Consider the following 19,202-nt stretch of genomic DNA (forward strand, 5'->3'; position numbering starts at 1 on the left):
ATGTTTCATATATAGTGTCAAGAATCCGGTCTTGGTGGCGAAACTGTGGAGGTTGGCGGAATTACCCAGGATGGAAAAAAGACAGCCGCGCGCGAGCTCGCTGCAGTGATTTGCGGACGCCGCGTTGGCTTCCGGGCTGTTTCAACAGCGTATGAGCTTGGCAGGTTAGAGTAGCAGCGTCCCTGAGTGCACGATCTTTGGAACGTCGCAAGCGCACAAGCGCGTGTCAGTCCGTTCGCCGCTTGGCAGACGAAAAGCGCGCGTGTGCGTGCGTGCGTGCGTTCGGGTCTTCAAGTCCAATCCTACGGGAGCGTCTACCGACACGACAGGTTGATGTCGCAGGAGCTATGCTCAGCTGAATGGAATAGCCTAGCCGACGATGCTTGCACAAGAGGGCGCTACGCACACTTACTCTCGCCATTTCTCGCAAGGGGCGCTCGAGCGTGACACGGTTCTGATCAACGTGTCGGTAGGGTGGCTAGCCACCCTAGTATCGGCACCGAGCTAATGTTTGTGCTATCTATGAGGGAGCATACACGGCGTCTCTATGTCGCTCGACGCTCCCATGAGATCATCAAAAACTTAAATGCTTGATCTAAGTCCAGTGGCTCTACTGGTGTAGCCGCGTACTCCTTTAGCTCCGATTTTCGTTTCGCGTATGTGGCGCGCATCATCGAGCCGTTATGGTGGAAGCGTGCAGCTGCGAGGGTAGGTTGCACTTTCGGAAAGGTCGTTCGCATGCGCACTTGCGAAGTGCATCGGCGGCCGGCATATCTCGTGCTCACATCTGCGGCTGGCGATCCCGCCGAGGCGCTGAATGAGGTTTGCCTTGTCTTATATCTGCATGTTTTTCCTTATTTTCGGTGCCTGTTCCGTTTGCGTGAAGTTACGTCTCGGCGTCGTTACTCTCTCCTTCCTACTTACACTCCTTTTTTGCAGAGGACATTATAATCGCTATTTAACAATCCATCTTTCCATCAGTTTATCGTCACCTACGGTCGGGATAGTATAGTATGTTCATGTACGCATGTGTTTTTCCGGTTCACTCCTATATTCACCGGCCTAGCCTGCACGGTTCTCACGCCCGTCGTTGCTCCTGGCAGAACTTGTCGCGTGCGGTCAACCTGTTACCCATAGTATAGTAGGCCTAGGAGACATAGGCCGCGTAGTCGTTTCGTGCACGAAGCGCTCATGCGTCGCATCTGCACGACAGGCTGGTTTGCTCTCACATTGCGTATGTGGCCGTCCGTGTAAAGCCATCGTGGTAGGAACTTTTTTCTTTTCTTTTTGACCGTCATTTCTTTTTCGAAGCGAAGCTTTCTTTGCATCTTCCTTCTAACTTTTCCACTGCTGCGGTCTTGCTGCTGTCTTGGTTAGGATCACACCTTGCATATACAGGGAAGGAGCGTGGCAGAGAGGAAAGGCGACGCGTGAAACTCGTTCGGACCTTTCCATCGCGTCGCATGTGCACAATGCCCTCTGGAGCTCCCTGGGCGTCGGTCGTCACATTAGCCTCTTGACAGCTGTAATTATCCGTCACACCCCCCGCGTAAGGCATTGCAGAAACCGCAGCACTTAGCCTTCTACTAACGTGCAAGTCCTGACTAGAGGTATATAGAATGGTAGAGTGGGGGCAAGGAGGGTAGAACCGGCGCAGCGAAACAGCCTTGCCAATTTTGGCTCGCAGTTCCCATACATGGGGGAAGGGCGGGACTGGTAAAATGCCACGAGAGAAGTCAAGGAAACGCCACTACTATGGACATGACAGCGGTTGCGGGCAAACTGAAGGTACGGTATTGTACGTTTCTGCTGTTGCTGAAAAATAAACGGCACGCAAGTATGTCAAGCGGACAACTGACGCAGGGTGTGCCAAACGCAAAGCCGCATTAAATCACCGTAGGGTCAAGGCGACGCTACAGAAATGGTCTCACATCAAATCAACACTTATGTGCCCGCCGCGCTAGCTATGCGGCTATGACATTGCTCGAGGTCGCGGGGTCGATCCCGGCCGCGGCAGCCGGATTTCGACGGGAACGAAATACAAAAACGCTCGTGCACGTTAAAGAGCACCAGGGTGTCATATTTAATCCGGAGACCGCCAGGACGGCGTTCCTTAAACTCCGATTCTGGTTTTGGCACGTACAGTCCCATAATTCAATTAAAGTTTTACACTTCTGCAGCGATGCGATGTGTCATGTGAGGCAATGACAATGCTCTAACCTCTCATAGGTTATGAACAATGGCGCACAACAACGCCTCAAGCAAACACGTTCTCCCTGTGTGTTCTGTGGACTACGCAGACAAACAGCACTGGTGCGTGCAAGGTAACGTTTGACATCAACTCACCACTCTCGTATTGGACTAAACGTTGAAGAAATGAAACATTCGATGTCAACATCACCGCTAATTATCGTCAATCAAAGCAAACAGCACAGAAAGCTTCGCCCACATCGATTCCCACAGTACGTGGTATGCGCGTAATTTTGTTTCAGATTTCGTGCCCCCCCCCCCCCCCCCCCCCCTAAGGAAAACTGCGCAAAGTGTTTATCTTTTGCATCCACTTTACCGTCTCTGTTTCCCTGACTTTCTTTTCGATGACTCCGGGATCTCTACCATTAATTTACCCTGTATTTCGTTGTCAGCTCTGTTGACCTCTTCTTCCATTCTCTGTCCACGCTTCTGAGGTGCAGATAATTGTTGCACTTTGGCCTGCCATTTCTTTTCATCCGTGTTCCTGAGTATTCAAAACTTACTTTTGCTCTGCGCTTCTCTTAACTTCAAAGGAGACCCAACTCGGGTCACCCTGTACTACTTGCCGTAACGAGCACTTAATTGTCTGCGTTTCGACCTGTCGCCACCTTTCTCAACTTCTGTTGCGTCAGGCCGTCGTTGCGCCACGGAAGATTTAAATACCACCGTTGGCCACTCGCATTGCGTTCCATACAACAAACCACGTTCGCAAATGCCTACAGCGGTTTCTGGAGCTGTAAGCCAATGTTCCATGTGATTGCCGCTTTTGCGCATGGCTTAATTGTTCGTCGCTCCGAGCATATATTTCTCGTTGATGCACGACGCTGCGCACACTCTGTTCGCCGTCGTTTTGACGGGGATCGCGATAGGACTTGCCAGAGTTGTGCTGTACTGCCCCACTATACGGACTGTTTCTAGAGAAAAAAAAGAAAAAAAAAAAAAACCGGGAATGGAGGTCACGAGGTCGTCATAAAAGAAAGGCAAATTGTAAAGCCCGAATGATGTTTCGGCGCGAAGTTAAAAAAAAATAAATGGCTTGGCAGAATGCGCAGGGAAATTCACGCTTCTCTGTACGTAATAAAAATAGCGTTTTTTTTTTTTTTTTTTCAAACAGCAGATTGCCGCACAACCACCTTCAAGAAGTCCACGACTCTACCATTTAGTTGGCCTGTCGGTGCTCTCAGGACTCTTGTCTTGCGGAGCGCGACAGTGGTGATTGCCTTGCAGAATTTCTGTGTCTGCGAGTTTCTAAAGAGGCAGGACGGCTGTTGTCGCACTTGTGTAATCCGCAGGACAGATGCGCTGTCGTAATGTTCTCCCTATGACAACGCTCTAAAACGACGGAGCAGCAGCCACGTGCGCTGGCGGTGTTTCGCAAGTCTATCGTCGCGCTCCCTTCCAACCCGGGTGTGTAGCAATCGCGCGCACGGGTCACCCCTCACGTGTAGTATATAGTCACTGCGCGGAGCGCTACCTCGCGAGGACAGTGCAGTCAGTAATTGCGCATACGTTATCACGTCCCAGTTGATCGGTCATCTAGGGCGCGATCTTGTACGCGTTCCAAAATGGAACGGAGGCGTTCCGTTCCATCGAGCCGCACACGATTGGTCAATTTGAACGTCGCGGTTGAAATTGGCCAATCGTGTGCGGCTCGATGGAACGGAACGCCTCCGTTCCATTTTGGAACGCGTACAAGATCGCCCCCCTATGCTCTTCACGTTCTGACATGGCTTCTGTTGTAATACTTTGAACTACGAACTAACTTACGTAAGCGGGATGCGCAGAAAACAACAGCGTAGCGCATCGTCCCTTTATCGCGTTCACGTAAATTAGCGGTATATAGCTTGCAAGGAATGTAGGTAGAGATTGGTCAGAAGAGTAAGGTTGCTCTCAGCCAGTTCGTGTATCACGTCGTATCGTTCATGTATAGCTGGCGTATCACGTCGAAAAAGAGACGTATATGTCTTGCGCTCCGTCTCTCACCGTCTGCTGACGTTTCTTGGAAACACAGTGCCGTTTTTGGCTTTTGTAAGGGGGCTTTCAACGCTGTGCTTCAACCTTTGGAAGTAGGATAAGGGGTATTCCGTAGGCGCCAGTAAGTAAGTACTAGTGAGCATCGAAGACCCAAAGTTGCGGCAGTTTCTCACTCGTAAGTCAGGAGCAATAACGCATGCGGTGCACGACGTCCAGAAAACAACCCGCAGCTACTCTGGGGCAGATTCAGCAAATTAACTTGGCCGGTACTGACTGGCCGTCGACTAAACGTGAGTTCACCACTCCCAGCCTGAGAGTAGTTCAGTATACAGTGACAAAGAATACCTGGGGCGGTACCCTCGAGCGATCGCTTTCGCGAGATTTCGCGAGACAGCCCACGAGAGCTTCTTGCGTTCGCCCGACCCATGTGCGCATGCGTCCAGTGCCCATTCTCGCGAAAAAATGCGTTGCCTGGTCTGTTCCGTCAGCAGACGGCATCAGCGTGCTGGTCCTCGGATTTCTTGCAGAGGGTGGAGACCGTAACTGATACCCTAATTCAATGCTTGCGGGGCGCCATCAAACCTAAATGATGCGGCAGGCTTCGGAAATGTTTTTCTTTTCGAGCGATGGCTGCCGCTCACTCCAGCGGCTTTTTTGTGCTTCAGTGCCCGCCGCCCTACCAAAAAAAAAAAAAAAAGTCTGTATGCTCTCAATGTGAACCATGGGACGTTCACTGATTCCCCGAGACGGAATAATAAAAATCTCTCAAGACCATTTTTCCAATGACGGCGATGTCATTGGCGCGGCGATTAATTTTTTGAACTACCAGGCTCTTGAGAATTTTCTGTTCTGCGGGGATGCGGGCACCGGATAATCGTGTGGCCGGCCATTCTGGGGGTCTATGTTAATAATTCACTCGTGGTCAGGCTAAGCAACCGATCCCTCGTGGTTGAGGCGGATGACTTCACGGATAACTTTTCGTCTACAGGAGGGAACATCAAGCACCACTTAATGACGCTTTTCGGACACAAGTGTGTACATGTCACCTGGACTGCTTATCTTACGTCTCGAGGTGTAGAACTAATTTTACTCCGGGATACTCCGCTTCGAGGGCTGTTTTCACGAATGCCGCGTCGTGCGGACGCGATGACACATCACACCAACCTCTCAGTACGTTTCACAGCGCCGCCGCTGCTGGAAAAATAATAATAATAATAATACAAGTGCCGGTAGTTGTAGTTCCACACTTTGGTCGGACCTCGGTGAAGTTCTTTGGTAGAATTGCAATCTTGCATTTGCGTATCGCTCGATGTGCCGCGCTTGTCTGCATGGCCATGGAGTTTAAACTGCGCGCCTGCTGGATAAAACGTCAGATGCAGCCCTGTGTGGTACTGCAAGCCCGTATTGCTTTTTTTTTTTTTCCCTTGCCGCAGTGCTTTACGACGCTCGAGCGTCAGCGCGAAATCGTGTCAAACCGGTTTCTTCTCACCTCCTCTCCGCCTATAGCGGCCACGCACTGCTTCCTGATTCTCTCAGTGTTGAACGCTTGAGGAATAACAGTCGCTGACCAACTGTACAAGCTTTTTTTTCCGCGCTGTGCACGCTTATTCTCTTTCTTGTCCCAAGCCCCACTGCGTCTCCGTGTGAGATAGGCGCTGCGATGCCACCGCGCCCGGGGCGACCCGGCCAACGCAGCATGAATGCATGACCCGGTTTTCTTCGTGGTAGTTGGCTGGCGCACTGCATACACATTGAACGTGCCGCATTCCCGCCGTATACTTCTCGATCCGCGCGATACGCATGCAGCTGTAGTCGCTTCTGGGACATATTTTGTAAAGATTCCGTCATCCGTCGCGTCGAGAGACCGGCCGCGAAATGACGGAGACGAGCGGCAGCGTGCGAACCAATAGAGAGTTTTATCGTGTCCGGTACTCGGGTAAACGCAGGCGGACTGGGTGTTTTACCGGAGGGGCGGAGGTGTGAACGTGAGCGTCCTACATGATGCAGCCACCTGGTGGTGCAGAGATCAGACAAACACAGCTAATATTGCAGTAACCAACTGTATTATACTTCGCTTCTGGTGTAAATTTTTCGGCAGCGGCGTAATCGTGTTGATGCCAAAAATTTACACCAGCAGCGAAGTGAAATAAACTTGGTTACTGTAATATCAGCTGTGTTTGTCGGACTGAGCTCTGCGGGACGCCGTAGCCATTTAGCTACCGTGGCGGGTGAATATGGAAGCCCTTACAAAATGTGGCCCATGGCAGGTTTATCATTTCGGTGGGGTTGTGATGCATTAGTTGCGTTCTTATGGAAATGCCATAAATGTTGTAAATGTTGGTGTGGGCGACTGGGGGGCGGGAAGTTTCAATATGAATTGATTATTCTGCTGTTAAGATTTGTGTCTCGAATTGAGTAGTTTCAGTGTCGTCGTTCGAAATTTTTTTTATGAAGTTTTCGAGTAATCTGTACTAGATGGGTGTGCTAATTAAAAGTTGTACTTCACTCCTCGCCGTGGCAGCGCAACAGCGCCCGGGAGCACGCTCTTCGTACGGACATAATTGGAATACAGTGTGCTTCTATTGCGACGATTCCAGGCACCATACAGTGAAGAAAGGAAAAACCGCAGAAACTTTGGCCCCAACCTATGAAACTGAGGGTAGGCCCTGGCGTCATTCGTTCTGAAGCCTCTGTGACGCCGGAAGTTGGCTTCAATCCGCCATCTTGTCGGGGCAGATTCTCATCTCTTGTTTACATTTCTCGCCTCTTGCGCCCAGCGACGTGTTATGCCCAGACCACACGTACGCTTGCGGACGCGCGTAAGCTCGCGTCTACGCGCTTTGCGGTTGCCGCGCCTAGCGAGGAATGGCGGTTTGCATCCACAAATACGCGCGACAGCGCGCGCTCACTGGCCTCACTTGTTTACACCTTGGCAGACGCCACTTCGTATTCCGTTGTTGGCAGTGCTTCAAAATGCTTCGATATCTATACACGTAATTGTTATCTTTTTGGAGCTGTTAGATCAGTACAAAAAGTGAAGAAGAAGCACTTTCTTGCATGATATAATTCTGCTTAACTGAGAGTTGAATGTACCGCGCCGTCACTGCGTAGCCAGGCGCGCCGACGCGAGGCAGCCCAGGCGCGCGATAACTGAGAGGAGCTGATCACCGAGATCGCGCCGCGTTTCGACGCGTACGAGCCGTGCCGCACCATCTGCGCATGCGTGGGCGCGCGGACGCGAGCTTGCGCGCGTTTGAAAGCGTACGTGTGGTCTGGGCTTTAGGGTCTAGTTTTAGCCACACTAACGACGTGCAACCCCGCGGACAGCGCTGTAGCGATCCGATCAGCAATCGCGATGTTACCGTTGCCGAAGTCGTGTCGTTCGGGTATTGTGTTCTAGCGTTGAAAGTTCATAGTGGACTCCGCAAATTTGAGCATGAGGCCAAGGCGCCGCTACTTTTGCCGGCTTTTGTGAAAATAAATCTGCGCATTCTCACTTTATTGCAAGAATACACATGTGATAACCGGCATCACACTTTACGTACACCACGACACATCGGCCCATGGGCTAGTCCATCTGCAGTTTACGAGAACAAACTCGCCATGCCAGTCGTGGCTTGAGGCATCGTCTTGCTTTATTGAACAAGTTTCGGGTGGCCGCGCTCCGCGGAGATGTGACGAGCCACAGCGCGCCGACGAGGAGGCCAACGGATGAGAACACGTTTAGATACCTGACTGCGTCTTGAGGTGCGTGCTTCTCACGGTAAGTGAAGCTTCACGGAAACAAAGTTCTGCGGTAGCCGCCGCGCGGTGTCGAACAGTACGCGCGAAGGCTAGCGCGTTTGACCGGGCCCGCCAGGTGCGACCATCAGCCGTTTGATGTGCGCGCAGGCGTACGTTCTTCTGTCGAGCCTTGTTCACACTGGCGCCGCATCCGCCAACCTCAAGCGCACAGATAAAATATCTGGGGTAAGCAGGGTTCCTTCCGCATGGCCGTTTAGCGTGCCACAAATACATCGCCCGCTGTCAAAAGCAGGAACTCTGCACAACTGTCACTATTGTGCGTTTCTCGTACAGATTCTGAAGCACCTGTCACTATTGTGCGTTTCTCGTACAGATTCTGAAGCACAGCGGTGTCAGTCTGTGATGACTAGTTAGCATGAATCCACCGCGGACTGCAGCAATGTATATTCCCAAATCAGCCTTCGTCTGTGGCGCGCTACGTTGTGTACAGCGTTGCATGCGCTCTTGTTTTGCATTTTAACTCTTCGAATCCCAGCTGGCCACGACAACCGGGAGAGCACGGTCTAGCCAATACGGCGGCACAAAGCACGGAAATTAACGCCAACCTGCAAATACGACGCCTTTACCACGGTACGAAACATACGGAGCAGCACACACACAGCACACACCACTATAACCAAACCGCCATTGTGCCCGACAGCATGGCCGCTGCAGTGAAAAAAACCACGTGACTTGGGGCTGAGTGCCTAACGGAACATGAAAAATATGTAACGACTAAAGGTAGCAGGAATGCAGCTGTGATGAAAAATAGGGTACTGTGGAATTACAATAGTTACGAAGTGGTGAGAGGGATTTGGAGAAAGGGTTCCTAGTCTGGCTTTCGGCAATGCGGTACTGTTCTGTGCATGAGATCAGAGGTTCAAGCGAGGTTGGAAATTAAGCAACGTGGTTGAGGTAGGCTTGCTTTGGGAGCACACGGAAATACACCAATTCAGGAGGTACAGGGTGATATGAGATGGACATCGTGGATATCAGATGGGCAAGATTGAACTTGAGGAGCGATTGAGAGAAGGGGGGGGGGGGGGGGGGGTTTAGTGGCAGTGGAGGCAAAATAGACTTTAAGCGGTGTTGCGAGTCGGGTCCGAGCGGTCATTACGGTTTACATGGCTGGTGATGTGCCATGGTGCTGGGCGATCGAGATGCCCGGGATTACGTCCAAGAGATGAGAAAAGGAATTTATTTACAAATTTACATTTTGATGCGGGTTTCCATGTACGAGCACACATTCAAAACACTGCTGAACCGCTTTTTAAGCGCTTCGTTTTCCCCCTTTCTCTCGTCGGGGGAATTCACTGTTCTTCTCGGCCAATCATAATCACGGAATCGTTCGCAAAAGCCCGCCCATGACGTTGTTTTCTCTCGTTTGACGGAATGCATTGGTGTTCCAGTTACTTTTGTGCTTCAATGCATAAAACAGCGCTATCCTCAAAAAGTTAACCGGAACGCTCATGCATTTCGTCGGACACTTTGAAAATTAATATCTCGAAACTGGTTCAGGTCCTGAAAATTCGTTCCTTGCGAACTCAGCGGCTTTAATTCGTAGATTGAAAGTTGTGCCGTAAAATAGTTTAAAAGTTCATTGTCGTAATTATGCTAATTATTCAGTTAGATGTTCTGTTTTCTCGTGGAAGTAATGGCCGCCTCATCGAGTAGATTAAATCAAGGATTATAATTGTGCTATCTGCCACCGGCAATTAAAAAAAAATTGTGCAGCTAAAATGAAATACCCTATATATTTGTAACCGTACTAACTCAAGTGTCTTAGGTATCGTTGTGTAGGGAAAAGCATGGGGGAAGAAGCCATTACTCGATCATGCATGTGTCGCGCCACGCATGACGCAATCTGAACTAAATTTAGCCTTTCGCACGGCGTTCAGAGAGGCGTACGTTGGTCCATCCGAGCAAGAGTAGTCGCGTTTGAGAGAGCTCAGTGTGCCATAGTAGGTATTTATCAAATCCACAGAATTATCAAAACCACTGTTGGTGCTCACCAGAAGTTATGACCAAGTGTGCAGTTTGTCGCGGAAATTGTACGCTTGCTCGGCTATGCCATACGCTTGTCCCAATATTCATATTTAAACCACCTAGAAATGTTGCGCGCTGCGATATTGAAACTCGCAGATCTTAAAAGCATCAGTAAAATTGGACATCGATCGGCAATGTTCGTAAAGCCCCTATCTATACCTCCGGAAAAGTACCGCCATCCTTTGAACAACGCCGCTTCTCTCTCCTGTATCTCCGATTGGACGATGATATCGCGCGCTTTCACTTCTTTATATATATATATATAGCCGCCGGCGCGCGCCCGGCCTGAAAGCATGAAGAAATGCTGAAAGCTTCAACGGGAGCTTTCGAAGGAGCGCCACCGTTGACTTGCTTTCGCAAGCGAAAAAGTAAAGAAAAAAAAAAGCGTTTTAGGAGAGGAGACAGCGGAGGAGAGAGTAGATTGCGGTACTTAAAATGTTCGGCGGCTCTAGGCGCCACCGGTCTTTCTCTCCAAACATCGAAACCGAAACGCGCCAAATCATACCCGGATTCCGGTCGCGATATGGTCGAAATGTTTGTTAACCGCTCTGCTACAACGCTGCATGACAATGTTCTAGAAGCCTTCTAGTACACTGTAGCTGCATCATCTTTGGCAGGGGTCGGAGAAGGTATTGGTTGGGGAGGGGGAGCTGGGCTTACCCCCATGTAAACAAACCCCCCTGGCTACGCCACTGCCACTAGGCGGCTTCAGGCGCTTCGTGTTTTGGTTATCGCGATGTTCGCGCCAGCTGCAATCTGAAAAGCGCCGTGAAAATAGCGCTGGGTTTGTTTGCGTTCGTTTCTTTTCAAGTTGGCTGCGCGGCGTTGCACGACTATGTTTCGCATCCACAACTTTCGCGCGTGTTGCTCACGTGGGCCGGTGACACCTTCCTCGTTCGGTGACGGAACGCGACGTAGTAGTTCTATGCCGTTGTCGGCGTCGGCTCGAAGTTCCGTCGGAAGTTTGTGCGGTTTCGTCTCCTACCTGCTTGTGCTTCGGCCAAGAAACGCGCAGCGTGCCGAGAGATGTGCGTCAACGCGCCGTGCGCGAACCGTTTGAATCCGCCGAGCCGATAGCGGAGTGCTCCGCGTACTGCAGCTGCCTCCAACCGAGCGTTTAGGCCTAGCATCGCGTCCGCTGAGAAATGAAGACGAACGACGCAGCCGGCTCTGTGACAAGTGGTTCAGTGGGTGACCACGATAACGATGCGAGAAGAGGAGCCGTCGTTCGCCCGTCGGCACACGTCGCTTTGTGCGATCACTACGCTAGCGACAACCCTTTTTACGGCAAGCGGTGCCCTGTGTGCGAGCTCTTGGGTCGGTGCGGTGACATGTTGCGTGTGGCTCGCAAATCGCCCTGTCGGCGCACCCGTCACGAATGCGAGCTCAGTTATAACCCGAACTCGAGAGGTGCCGTTTGTCACACCTTTGTACCAGTTGGGTGAGTGCCGTTGTCGACTAGGGGTCGTATTCTCAAACGTTCCACTTAGGCGATATTTGGCTTTTCGCTTTCAGGCGCACGCTGATTCTGATTGACTGTTTTTGCAAAATTGGATGAGCTGATTGGCTGGTTGAGCGCGACGTCATTCAATTTTGCTCAACCAGCCAATCAGCGCGCGCCTGAAAGCGAAAAGAGAAATATAGCCGGAAGTGGAACGTTTCAATACGGCCCTTGAGCACACAAAGCTCGGAGCGCTGTCTAGTTCTCGTATCTGCGTTCTGAGCTTTCATATCGTCTTGTTGGGGGCCTTGTTTTTAAATTGCCGTGCCAGTTGCTTCTAAGAGCAGTTGATCTCGCACCAGCAATTTTTATTGGCTAATACTGAATCACTCAGTAGATTTCGTAGCGAAAGTGTTAGTTGAGAATGTGTGCAATGTTTTTGTTAGACGTGCTGTAGATTTCATAAGTTTGTTTTGCCGGCACGTTTAAAAATAAATGTTGAGGGAGCACAAGGGATGGATATGTTCACTTTTGATGGTGTTACCATATTTATAACAGCATTTCTTCCCACCGGACACTGCAATCAGCAATGGTGTTTACTTCGACATAACGTGCACCTTCTGTAAAAAAATAGTGTGCAATGCTGCTCCCGATTTTGACGTTTTGTTCATATGAATGGCTTGTAGACATATAAGCCTCATGCACTAGCATTAGCCAATGTGCTGCTTCCGTTGCTGTGACAGTTATCAAATAGAATAATATTGGTACTGAGTAGTTGAATGGTTGTTGAATGTTGGCCTGCTACAGAGTTCTGTGTTCAGTGAAAGTGTGGTGCAGAAGTAGATTATGTATGTGCATAAAGTCCTGCAGCAGCCAAATAAGGCAGGTGCAACGTCTAGCACAGCACTGCAGAATTCTTGATAGTGCGATTGTATTTGTGCGTTTGTAGCCTAGTGATGTAAAATTACATCTTTAGTGTTACAAAGTAGCCCGCAGTGTGTGGTATTGAAACATATCACCTATTAAGTAAAAGGAGGTTGAACACACGCTTGGCCTTTGCCATAGGGAAGTGACCCAGTATAATCAGTGACGTCCTAAGACGTCTTCTTCTCCTTGCTATATTACTGATGTTGCAGTCAGCACAACAAGTATAATTAACCTTGCTCTTACTTGGGCACCAAGAAATGTACTGGCCCTAATAGAATTCAAAACTATTTCTTGTTTGTTACTCCATGTGTAGATCTCAATATAATATTTTCTGGCGTAGTGCCCTCATCTTGGAAATTAGCTACCCTCTTGCCTTTTTTAACATCAGGTGACAGGTATACCTTCTGTAATTATAAACCCATTTATTTTTCTACAACCTATTCCTGCAAAATGCTCAAGCACATCACTCACAATTTGATGTGTAGTGTACAACATGCTTTGCAGCTTGTTATAGTACAGTAACCCAAGCCACCCAATTTATGCCAGTTTCCTATCACTTAGATTGTGGCCATCAGATCAACAGCTTTCTTTTCATTCGCTTGCAGTATGCGAGCTATGCGAGCTTTAATTCTGTAAACTGCTGCTCCACCGCTAAGCTATCGTCTTGCTTTTTGCAGAGCTCAGTAGGTGACCTTTTGTTATTTCTAGTCTATATAAATGATCTCCCAAATAACATAGCTTCCTAAGCCCATCTACATGCTGATGACTGTGTACTATATGAAGTAATCAGATTCCCAGATGACCACCAGAGGCTTGTCAAATCATTCAGTGCATTTTGTTGAGCATTAATCTCAATAAAACGGTAAAGACCTTTACTAACAAGATCATTCTCTTCATATTTGTAGTATATTAAACAGGGTGTTTACCAACCTGGAAAACCTGGAATTATCAGGGAATTTCGACTCATCTGGAAAAGTCAGGGAATTGTCAGGGAATTTGTCAAAAACCTGGCCAGGTCATGGAAATTAACAGACGGAAGTTTATGCAAGGTTGATGGAAATAACCTTAACCCCAGGTCAAAGCTGATAAAGTCTCTCCGTTAGCTTCAATCACAGTGAACGGCAGAGCAAAAGTGTACGAAGACAGCAAGGCACAACTTGTTTCTAGACACCATATAGCAAATCCAACGATAATGCAACACAGCTCATGCTAATAAAGCGTTGTGCATGCCTTATAGCTTGGCTTGAAAGCATTCCTGTTAGGCCAATGTATGCACATTCATATCAAATAATACATGAGGGACCAGATTAACACAGCTATGACGCTCATGGGCACAAGGGCCTTCCTCCAGGCTGGGGAAGGGGGGGGGGGGGGAATTTGCTTTCCTTTCTTTATGCCTGCGGGGCCTAGCTGTAAAATTTTTTTGATCGCCCACTAAAAAAGAAAAGTATAGTCAAGCCAGCAATCCAGGTTTGATCCAATCCAATCTGCGCTGGGCGGCCGCCATATTGCCAATCTTCTGTCAGCATGGTATGTAGGATGTGATCCGCGATGCCGCCTGCAACGAAGTGCTCATTTAACCTTGATTGAATGAACCCGAACGTTTCGGAGTACTCGTGGATCAGGGCAGTTCCGGACGACACCAGTAGGGCTAAATGAAAAGTATGCCACAAGACTTTCTCACTCAGCAACATCGGTAACACAGCAGTCGCCAGTCACGCTGCAAGCACGAAACACCCATCCACTATGAGCTCGTCGCAAAGTGCTGGCCAGATGAACCTTCACACATATCTTAGTGCGGGGACTCAACTTAGCCTGCTGATTGTGCCCTTGCAGTACATAGCACGAGCACCGAAAGTGCTCCTGCGAAGCCTCTGGTCGTCGCGCCAGACATGACAGCTTCTGTAAGCAGTTTTGTGGTGAAAAAATGTCACAAAAGCTAAAATTGTTTGGTGCCTTAACGGTGTATACATGGATCATTTCGTTCAGCAGCAGCGTCTGCCACATTTTTCCCCCTGATGTTTCCCACGTGCAACATTGCGAAGGAAATTGAACTTGGGATTGACAAAATTAGCTATACAATTTGTCGCGGTATTACCCCGAACTTCCGACGGCTGCTGTTGAAGCTTGATGGTGTGTCACACGTGGTGGTGGCTTTTGACGAGTGTCTGAACAAAATTGCAAAAATGGAGCTAATGGATGTAATAGATGCTTTGACCCAGCTGATGCCAGTGTGAAAACCCGCCACCTGACGTCATGTTTTTTATGCCATACTTGTGCAGAAGATTTAGCAGCTGAATTCAGAAAACCATTTAAAACATTGAACAGGCAAGAATGCTACAAATATCAGTGGACGGCCCGAACATTAATTTGAAGTTGTTGAGGGTCCTGAAGGAGAAGCTTGCTGCATGTGATGAGTCAAATATTTTTCTGGACATGGGGAGCTGTGGATTACAAGTTGTGAGCGGCGCATATAAACATGACACAATAGGACACTATGGTATTCCTTCACAGCATATACCGTATAGACTCCTGCAAGGGCTGCACTTTATTTTCACAATTTTGATGCGGTGCGGCCCTTACTCCAAAATCTTGCTAAGCGGGCTTGTGGCTACCGATATCGGCCCATAAATTGAGGGCACTGGTAAGCTCTTCATGAATGCAGGGACATGTTTCACAAACACAAAGGGTAGGTTACAATTACTAGCCTGTTTGTTGATAGCAGGTTATTTCTTGTTTAATAATAGAAGGGGTTTGTTTTGATTCATGACGTGTGCGAAAAGCCATAGCTTGCACTCTTGCTCTTTTTATGTCAGTAAAGCCAATGCCTGCATTGAAGTGCAGTTGAGCAGCCAGTTCTAATGCCGCTCCCAACTTTCATCACTAGCATGGTGATTTCGGAATGCTCTCCTCAGCTGCATGAGAATAGTTGGGGAGTACGCTTAGAATGGTCAGGGAAAACCTGGAAAAGTGAGGAAACTTGGAAAAAGTAATTCGGTAGACACCCTGATTATTCAACAACTGCTCCTTAAATACTTTTGGCTGTGCTGCTAAGCACGAGGTCGCGGGATCAAATCCCGGCCATGACAGCCGCATGTCGATAAGGGTGAAATGCAAAAACACCCGTTTTACTTCGACTTTAGGTGCACGTTAAAGAACCCCAGGTGGTCAAATTATTCCGGGGTCCCCCACTACGGTGTGCCTCATTATCAGATCGGGGTTTTGGCACGTAAAACCCCATAATTAAAAATACCTTTGTGTTGTTTTTACTCGTGCATTATCATGGTCAGGTGCACATACACTTGTAAAGTACTTTAAAAAAATTAACTTCCACTGGAAGCGCAATGCTAAAGAGACAGCGGAGCTGATGGGCACCGAGCTGGACCTGGCCTTCTGGCTAGGCTAAGTACTGCCAAGTCATCCCCAGCAATTTCTGAAATTTATTGATTAGCTATTGATTGGCTATCGCAAGGTATTGGCCATGTATTTGGGCTAGGCTAAGCACTACTGTTGCGACTCGGGGTCCGAGGATTTGGGTTTTCCGGAAACTTCAGCAGGCGGAATAAGGGAACGTGGGGCTGGGCCTGACACTGAAGACTATTAAATACACATGTGAGGTGCTGAAGATATATGGTTTTCGTTCAAATTCTAGCTGTCGACGAGGTTCACCGAGCCTGCGTCCCCCCTTTTTAACACCTTTGTTTCCTTTGTCCCATCGCCTTCCGCCAATCCGGAGGTTCGTAGCACTTTTTCTCCGATGAGAGCTTCATGCCAAGCACAGGCACTTCACTAGGCACGAACGGGGGAATAGGGAGGCACACTGACCCCGTCTCCTGCGTGGCAGTGCGGGCGGATGACGAGTCACCTGAAGAAAGGTCCCCTCCTGGCAGAGCCCAACTGCCAGCCATAATTCGTCATGGTCAGGGTGGCTCGGTCGGGGTCAATGGCTCGTTCACGGCTTGTTCACGGCTCATTCAATATCTTCGTGAGCGACCGTTCTCAAGGTGAAACAGCCGATCACAACACTACCAAGTCATCCCCAGCACTTCCCGGAATTTATTACTGTCGATTATCGATCGACTATTGATTGGCTATCGATTTGCTATCGATGACTGACTCAGCTTAAAGTTGTCCCAACTATGCTTAGCTAGACTTAGCCAGGCTCAGCTTCGCTAGTTCACAGGGGTATGTGCCATTGTATGTGGACCCTTTCTGCACTACTGCCAGGATCGGCCGACATCCCACCTTTTTTTCTGTTAATGCGCTACAAATTACGGCCGGCTTAAACAGCTCCGCTGTTAAAACTTGTATATGTAAAGCGCACACTTTCTGCTGCATCTAAAGACAAGACACACAGCTACTATTGTATAGAACACTGATCCAACTGATTCTTGAAACACCTCTGTGCACAGCTGTGCACAGCTAAAGCGGTGCATGGGCTTCATTTCCGAGTCTGGGCCGAGCCCACCACTTGCACTGATAGCCTGCCCGTACCGGACGCTAAAGAACGAGTCCGCCCGGCCCAGCCCATTGCAAAAACTTTTAAGGCCCAGCCCGACACTGTCAGGGCTTTGTCGCAGTGACTGCATTTTTTTCTGATTAATACAACTTTATCTACCAAGTTTGGAAAACACATACAGCCACATCATAAGTTGCACACAAAAATAGCAAGTTGTCAAGTGACTCAAACTTAACTAAGTATTTCAATTTAATCAAGCAAAGTCTGCATGTTGCACTCGAGGATCATGTCCATATTCCTGCCTTGAGTCTGTCTTTGTGTGTAGCCTGGGCTGCCCGACAAAAACACTCAGAGGCCCGAGCCCATGCTGTTTCACATGATAGTTCTTGTAGATGCAAGGTTTGGTTTAACCACATATTCAAACTCAGGTTTGTTGCTCTAGCTCTCTCGGGTTTTGAAGAGACTACATGCTTCCAAATGGAATCACGCTGAACTCTATATCATGTGTGAAACCCATTTCACTATAGTAAAAGCATAGTTTTGCTTTTAAAAACTTGCTTGGCTGAAAAGAACTTGGTTCGACTTGTATACTACCAACACAGTTAAGTAGGAAACCACGAATGCAAGTAGCTATAATTGTAGTTGCTCATAGTCCAGTCGCACAGCAAGCACAGAGTGTGCCTTAGAGAGGCCACTTAAGCTACGAGGGACAGTCCGAAAGTAAGTTTCGTTATTTATTTTCTCATGGAAGCTTTATTGCCAAAAAAATTACACCATGGCATCATGAACTATACACCTTGCACTATTTTCCCACATAGTCGCCACCGACATTCAGACATTTGTCGTAGCGTCCAATCAGTCTGAAAAAAACACTCGGGTAAAACTCGGTGCCCTACGATGCAAGGATAGTCGCACAGCTCTCTCCACCTTAGCATCGTTTTGGAAGTGATGTCCCAAGAGTGCTGCTTGTCCTGTACTCTAGTAATGTTGTTTTCATTCGTGGGTTGTAGGGACGCCCACTTCAACCTTCATCCTCCACACTCTGCCTTCCTTCACTGAACATGCAACACCAGCAACCAACCGTTTAGCGAAACATATCCTCTTCACCATACACCTACAGGCGTTCATAGATGACGGACACACTTCTCCCACATGTCCGTTCATACCGGATAACAGCACACACTTCCATTGCTGACCACGTTGTCAGCACACGTCTGTCTGCCATCGTGATTTGTACTCAAATAAGCTTGGGCACGCCGATCTGCTGCTACTCTCTCTTCGGCGCTGTGCGCATGCGTCATTCCTGCTCCGCTGACGCTCCTTCCGTCGTTGAACCAGCAACGGGCGTGGATTCTTATGGTGATTGTTTGTTTCACCTGGTGTACCATGTTCTCCTTTAAAAAAATTACTGAACTTACTTTCGGAATGCCCCTCGTACATGCTGTGCGCATGCGTCATTCCTGCTCCGCTGACGCTCCTTCCGGCGTTAAAACAGCAACGGGCGTGGATTCTTATGGCGATTGTTTGTTTACCTGGTGTACCATGTTCTCCTTCAAAAAAAATGAGAAATTATTTTCGGAATGCCCCTCGTACATTCTACTGATGCAGGGATGCGGAGCCTTCTTGAGATAAGATCAAGAGAACGCTTGCCCCCGCCAAATGTGCTAGGTACTCCCAGAGCAATTGGAGTAGCCTCATGATTAAGTTTCTATCGGATCCCAGTTGCACTTGAAGCTTGAAGAGGCGAGAACCTCCGAGCTAGAGCACGGCGCTCTGAGTGAACCAGTCGAATATGTTTCGAGCGCCCAATTTTGACCACCCTAATGTAAACCACACCGCGAAAGCGTACGAAAGCGTCCAGTCCAATGTGCCATTACCTGCATACGTGCCTGTTTTGTTTGTGTAGTGACGGTAGCCGTTTGACATTCTTTGCAGGCGCCGGTTCCCGTCCTCAGCTGTGGGTACCGGCTCGCACGCAACAGTTGATGCAGCCGACCCGAGGCTCTGCGGTGCCACACCTGGCAGTGGGCTCAAGGGCCCTAGCTCGTACTTGCCTTCCAGTGCAGCCAGCCGGGCAAGCAGTCTGATGACTGGCCACCACGGGGCAGGGGGCGGGACAGGGCCACCGCCCCTGCACTCAGGGGACTACTCATCCAAGCTGCACCACGTGGCCCCACCTCCTCCTCCGCCACCACTCATGGGTCCTGCGGGCGCGGCAGGTGCTCCTGGCACTCAGTCATATCCCGTCCATCCAGATGTGCGTTTCAAAAGGCTGCCATTTTACGACATCCTGGCCGAACTCCACCGACCTGCCAGTCTGAG

General features: G+C 49.1%; 1 protein-coding gene across 4 annotated transcripts in view; it reads left to right on the plus strand.

Annotated features, from left to right (window-relative positions):
• LOC119442205 (E3 SUMO-protein ligase PIAS2) overlaps nt 1-19,202 on the plus strand; it is an 81,111-nt gene that overhangs the window by 32,418 nt on the left and 29,491 nt on the right. For 3 of the 4 annotated variants that reach the window (XM_037706984.2, XM_037706983.2, XM_037706985.2), the window contains exon 3: nt 18,816-19,201. In XM_037706984.2, the coding sequence (XP_037562912.1) occupies nt 18,816-19,201 (386 nt within the window). Of the gene's footprint in view, nt 1-10,787; nt 11,495-18,815; nt 19,202 lie in introns of those variants that run through there. The other variant, XM_037706982.2, reaches the window with a different exon arrangement.

The sequence above is a fragment of the Dermacentor silvarum genome, chromosome 2 (genome assembly GCF_013339745.2).
Source record: "Dermacentor silvarum isolate Dsil-2018 chromosome 2, BIME_Dsil_1.4, whole genome shotgun sequence".
Lineage (NCBI taxonomy): Eukaryota > Metazoa > Arthropoda > Arachnida > Ixodida > Ixodidae > Dermacentor > Dermacentor silvarum.